Raw genomic sequence first — 6,000 nt, forward strand, 5'->3', positions numbered from 1 at the left:
CCAAACATTTCCTCATACTCGTATATTTTACGTCTCAGACTCTTCAGAGAGATGTGTGCTACAAAATGCACATATTTTTTAAAAGTCGATTTTTAAAATTTTTGGCGTCGTACCCCAAACACTCTAGGGAGGAGCGGCACCACTATCTAGTATCGCTCTGGTTCGGAAATACCGTAGATCTGTGGCTGATCCACAGAGCAGTATTAAGTTGTAATGGGGAGGTGGGTAGTCTCACGTGACCCATGTTTACATTTAGTGAGTTTGCTGTTTCCTTTTTGTTTATTGCTCAAATGAAAACAAAATGGATTTCTGTTGCTGGGAGCTGTCAAGTCAATTAAAATAAATTTACGTAATTATGGAAGGCTAAAATACGTTACTAGTTTCAGATTTTATTTTATGTCCCCTTCCTGACAGTCAAGCATTAATTGCCTTGCAGAACAATGAAGTTATTTTTGTCGATTTGCTAAAGAAATTTGGCTTTAATTAATCTTTTCTGCTGAGCCAGCCAATTTATTTGAAACGGAGCATTTAATTCCACACTATTGGCCAGTTTCAACTGTTCGCTGCATTTCAAGTGCATGTTTTCATCTTCTAGCACATATGGCATTATGCCATAATAAAGAACCAAACATCAATAATACAGTACTGGTGCTCCAAGAAAATCTACATCCGAATCTGGACATACGAATGTTCACTTTCAGCCGAATTATGCATTTTAGTATGGTGCACGCAATTCCCGTGCTCTTGGAATATCCTCTAATGTCTTGTTTCTCTTATGGCATTATGTTAGATCTTTTAATGTTTTACACGTACAAACATACGGGCTTCCTGCGTAGCTGCGCAACACAGTGACGCTAGTTATCTGGTGCTCTCTGGCAACTGCTGAAACGAACCTATTTCTAACAGGTCGCGGGAAAATATTGCGAATGGTGGTTTGAAAACCCATACTTTCAAAGTAAATTTCCTTTTACGCAAGATGAACTATGTATGAGAATGTATGATGAATTTCTTAAATTACAGAGCGTTTGACACTCATTTAAAAATCAGCTCTTTGAGTACCCTTTACCACCTCCCATCCAGGTCCGTCTGCATACACCTCCATGGTGTACACCTAAGCCGCAGATTCGTCTGGACCTGTCACCTGAGCCTCAGCTGTCACTTCCTCTCGAATCTTGACATGTTTTGGTGCTCTCAAGTGGTGTACACCGATGGCTCAATGGCTGATGGTCATGTCGGCTTTGCCTACGTCCACGGAGGCCACTTTGAACAGCATTCTTTGCCCGATGGCTGCAGTGTATTCACTGCAGAGCTAGTGGCCATCTCTGGTGCACTTCAGTATATCCGTTCATCCCCTGGGGAATCGTTTCTTCTGTGTACTGACTCCTTGAGCAGCCTACAAGCTATTGACCAGTGCTACCCTCACCACCCGTTGGTAGTGTCCATCCAGGAGTCCATCTATGCCCTGGACCGGTCCTGTCATTCAGTGGTGTTCGTGTGGACCCCAGGACGTTCGGCATCCCAGGCAATGAACTTGCCAACAGGTTGGCCAAACAGGCTACGCGAAAGCCGTTTCTAGAGATGGGCATCCCTGAACCTGACCTTTGTTCTGACTTATATGCCATAGGGTTTTTTGGCTGTGAGAGACAGAATGGCATAACAGTACACACAACAAACAGCGTGTCATTAAGGAGACTACGAATGTGTGGAATTCTTCCATGCGGGCCTTGCAGGGAATCAGTTGTCCTTTGCCAGCTTCGCATTTGCCACGCTTGGGCGACGCACGGTTAGCTACTGCGCCGTGAAGACCCGCCTGAGTGTCGGTGCAGCACCTAGATGACAGTGGCCCATATTGTGGTGCACTGTCACACTTTGACTGCCCAGTAACGAAATATTGGGTTACTGGACTCATCGCTGCTAATTTTACCTGACAATGCCTCATCAGCTCATTCAGTTCTTTATTTGTGAGGGAGGGTTTTATCATTTGATCTAAGTTTTAGTGCATGTCCTTTGTCCCTCGGTGCCCTCTACCCCAGTGCTTCTAGGGTGGAGCTTTTAATGTGTTGCAGAGTGGCTGGCTTCTCATTTTTTATTCTCATGATCAGCCAGCCATGGTAATCTGCTTTATTGTTTTAATCACTTCATCCCATTTCTTGTGTTTCTGTGGTTTTCTTGTCCCCTTTTGTCCATTTACATGTCTGTTGCCCCTTATTGTTCTTGTGATTTTTCCTTTCATTCCGTTTTGAGTTGTCAGTCTCGTTTGTGTTATTCTCGCACTTGTGGCATTGTTTTATTCGGGACAAGGTACTAATGACATCGTAGTTTGGTCCGTTTCCCCCCTCTTTTAAACCAACAAACCAACAGCCTACATCACCATATATGTGGCTTAAAAAAAGTAAGTCACACTCTTGGGAACATATCCTCGTTAGACTAAAATTGCTCATGAACTTAACTTGAGGATATAAATAAATTTTTGGAATGCTTAAAATCACATGCTGTTTCATTGTATTGCAATTTCCAACACAGCATGTTGGACAAAAGGGAGCAAAAGACAATGGGATTGATTTTATACTTGCATCCCATCATAGCCAGAAACATTCATGCTTGAATGAAAATACTCCTGAAACCTTAACTTACCAAAGATGGCCAACTCCATATGGGTCACTTTTTATGTTTTTTTTTCAGATTCCTGTTTTTACCTTCATTGGAGAAGATATTGAATTCTGTAGTTTTAACAGAATCCTTGTCCTGGTGATGAGCTATAATTCCCAGTAATTAGACATGGATCTGAAGATGATCTCTAACAAAGGTCGAAACTGGTAATCTGAATAAACATATAAAGTTATCCGTATGGAGTCTGTCTATCTTCTTTATATTAGAAGTGGTCACATTGGCCTTAAACATTGTGTTTACGACTAATCCAGCGAATTAAAACATTTGTTCATGTAGGATAACAGCAAGTATTCTTTTTATGAATACCAAACACATCCACATCTAGAGGCCAAAAATGCATTGATGAAGAAGTGTGTTTGCAATAGTTTGACCTACTGTAAATTAGATCATATTTCATAGATTGTAAATTATTTTACTTCCTTATGTGTAACACCAACAAATTGCACCCATTGTTGTATTTTTAAACAGATCTAATGAAATTGGTTGATTACTCCTTTGGAAAAGTGCCATTAGCAACTGAATTGTGTTCTCACTAATAGATTATTTTAACAGTAGAGTAAGCTAAGTTGATATAGATGAAAATAGTGGGAATGGAGGAGTGAAAGAGGCATGAGTTAATGAAATTAGATACACATAACTCGGAGAGAATTTCTTGACAAGGATATTTCTCTAACTTGTGTGGTTGTGTCACTCACCAGTCTCCTCCTCCTCCCTCCCCCCCCCCCCCCCCTCCCCAAATTATGTATCTGTTTAAAAACATGATTTTATCTTTATTTACAGATAAATTGTCAGATGTGGACCTTCCAACACTACTAACTAGAGCAGAACTAGCTGCAGCGAAGGCAAATGATGAAGACGATGATGATGAACGAGAAGAGTGTGAAGCAGAGGCTACAGACAAGGAAGAGGGTGAAGCAGAGGCTACAGACAAGGAAGACACCACTAATCCTCCACCTCCCCCATCACCAGCAACAGATGGACGGGATAACAGCAGTGACGGAGAGGATAGGACTGCACAGATATCGTTTGAAAACAGAGATTGTGAAAGCAACCGCCGTACTGTCACCTACGATGATGACGACTTTCTGGATGTGTCTTGCAACCCCATGGACCTTTTTTAGGTCTCAAATGTGCAGTTCAGTGTACTAAATGACTGATAGAAGAATTAAATGTGCAAACTTGAACTTTTTTCTTTGATGAAAAATTTTACTTGTTCACTAAAATAAAGTTACTATAAAAATGGAGATGACTGTTAATTTGGTGTGCTCTTAGTAACACTTGCAATTGAAAAATTATGATGACTATTGCTTCAATTACAGATTTCAGTCAGCATTGGCAATCAAAAGCCAATTTCTGAATAGGGTATGCAACCAAATCTAAATTCTCACAGAAAACATTGTGAAAATCTTGCTCAGAGAGAGATTCAGAAGGGGCCTGATATCAAAATTTGTTTAATGTAGTTTTCTCACAGAATATGGAAGCTTATTGTTATCAGATGTGATGAAGTTGCAGTATGAGCGCTAGGTGTCTGGATGGGGCTCAGATAGTTGTATCTGTTCAGGAATACAACAGACCATAATTTCAGAAAAGACAAAACCAATTTGGAAGTCAATTTCAAGAATCTAGTAGAGAGCAGAACTAGTATATGCTGCTATACTCCTCCTTATCAAACTAAATTCACAGAAATGGTAGCGGAAAATCATAGAAGAATTTAAATAATTTAGCAATAAAGATAACCACTCACCAAATATTAGAGATGTTGAGTCATCTTCAGGCACATAAACATGACTGAAAACTTTGCTAGTTTTGGACGAATCCTTTTTAGGACTGATTCGTCTGAAAGCTAGCAAAGTTTCAGTCTTATTTATGTGCCTGTTGACACCTCTACTGTTCTGTGAGTTGTTACCTAAATTTTCAGAGAGAAATTTTTGGCCAAAATCAGATGACAAAAGAGAGAAAGTTTTATTATAAAAGCAGTAGTTCATTTTGGATAGTAGTACCATCAGCCTCCATATACTCTAAAAAAATAAAAATGAATTATGCGATGCTAATAGCCATTTTGAAGAAATCAATTACATTGTATCACTGGGAAGATTCTTTGCCCAAGTTATTGGAATTTATGACTAAAACCTGTCCTGTATTTGCCGTTTACTAGTCAGTTAAAATACTGATGATGGTGGAAGATGGGTATGAGGGAGGGGGGGGGGGGGCAGCTTTGAAGTGCCCCCAGTGAATCAGAATTTTATTGTTTCATTACGAACAAATTTAAATCATTAATCAATGTATTGGTGGCTCAGCTAGTACAAATGGTGTATTTAGTAGAATGATGATTTACAACGTTTTAAACATAATTAATATAATTTGGACACATTATCCATAATATGAAATGTCTAAGTTAATCTTTAATTTTCAACCGCCCGCACAAGTTTCGCCTTATACTCCAAAGATAATGCTTTTGTTGCCAAAAAATTCCTTTATGTAATAATAGCTTGTGTGTCCAAGAATGGAGTAAAGTGTGGGGATAGAGTTTTGGTAGAATGGAACTTGACGTTGTCTTTTGTTCAGTGTATGGATGTTAAAGTAACTGGGTTGTTGTAAAGATAAACATTTCATAAAGACTGTGTTCCTTCCTCATGGAAGAAACAGGGATAGGTTGTGGAATACTGGGATGGGGATACAAATGACAGATAACAAGCTGAGAGGAATCCACCTGTCATGAAGAAAATGAGAGATAAAGATGAAGGGGAAGGGGACAAAAAAGTTTCCTGGTTGATAATAAACTTTTTCATGGGTGAAAATACACTTTTTGCCTGGTGAAAGCACATATTTTCTATGTTAAGAGGCAATACACTTCCCCTTGGAGCTGTAAAAATTATCAGTCCTTTGAATGGTAAAGGTTTTATACACCAGCTTAGAACTTCTAGCACTTTAAGAAATGAAACACATGATAAAAAAAGCCACGCATTTAGGAAAGATCTTTGAAGCGTGGGAACATATACAATGAGTATTTTGTATTAAAAATGTGTAAATACGAATTCCACAATGGTAACTTCTGAACCACGGAAATTGAGATTGCAGTGTGCTTTTGTCAGCCAGTCACAGGTCATATCAAGTGATCTCACCAGTTCGGTGACAGCAGATAGTCAGAGCACAGGACACATGATGGAGTCAGCCAATAGTAACATCACTATTAAGCAGTGCAAACACACAGGTGGGAAAAGTTACTGGTTTAAATTAAAGTAAAGTATAGCTACAAGAAAAACTAAGCTTTACATATAACATTGGTTGTCAAAAATGTTTTGCTATTTTTTCTAAGGGGTGTGGCTATGA

General features: G+C 39.2%; 1 protein-coding gene across 1 annotated transcript in view; it reads left to right on the forward strand.

Moving 5' to 3' along the window:
• Window positions 1-3,914, forward strand: part of LOC126273094 (phosphorylated adapter RNA export protein) — a 105,341-nt gene extending 101,427 nt beyond the window's left edge. The window contains exon 6 of the mRNA XM_049976520.1: window positions 3,451-3,914. Coding sequence (XP_049832477.1) covers window positions 3,451-3,791 — 341 coding nt within the window. The 3' untranslated portion in view covers window positions 3,792-3,914. The remainder of the gene's footprint in view (window positions 1-3,450) is intronic.
• The last annotated feature ends 2,086 nt before the right edge of the window (window positions 3,915-6,000 follow it).

Source organism: Schistocerca gregaria, chromosome 5 (assembly GCF_023897955.1).
Source record: "Schistocerca gregaria isolate iqSchGreg1 chromosome 5, iqSchGreg1.2, whole genome shotgun sequence".
In the NCBI taxonomy this organism is placed as follows: domain Eukaryota; kingdom Metazoa; phylum Arthropoda; class Insecta; order Orthoptera; family Acrididae; genus Schistocerca; species Schistocerca gregaria.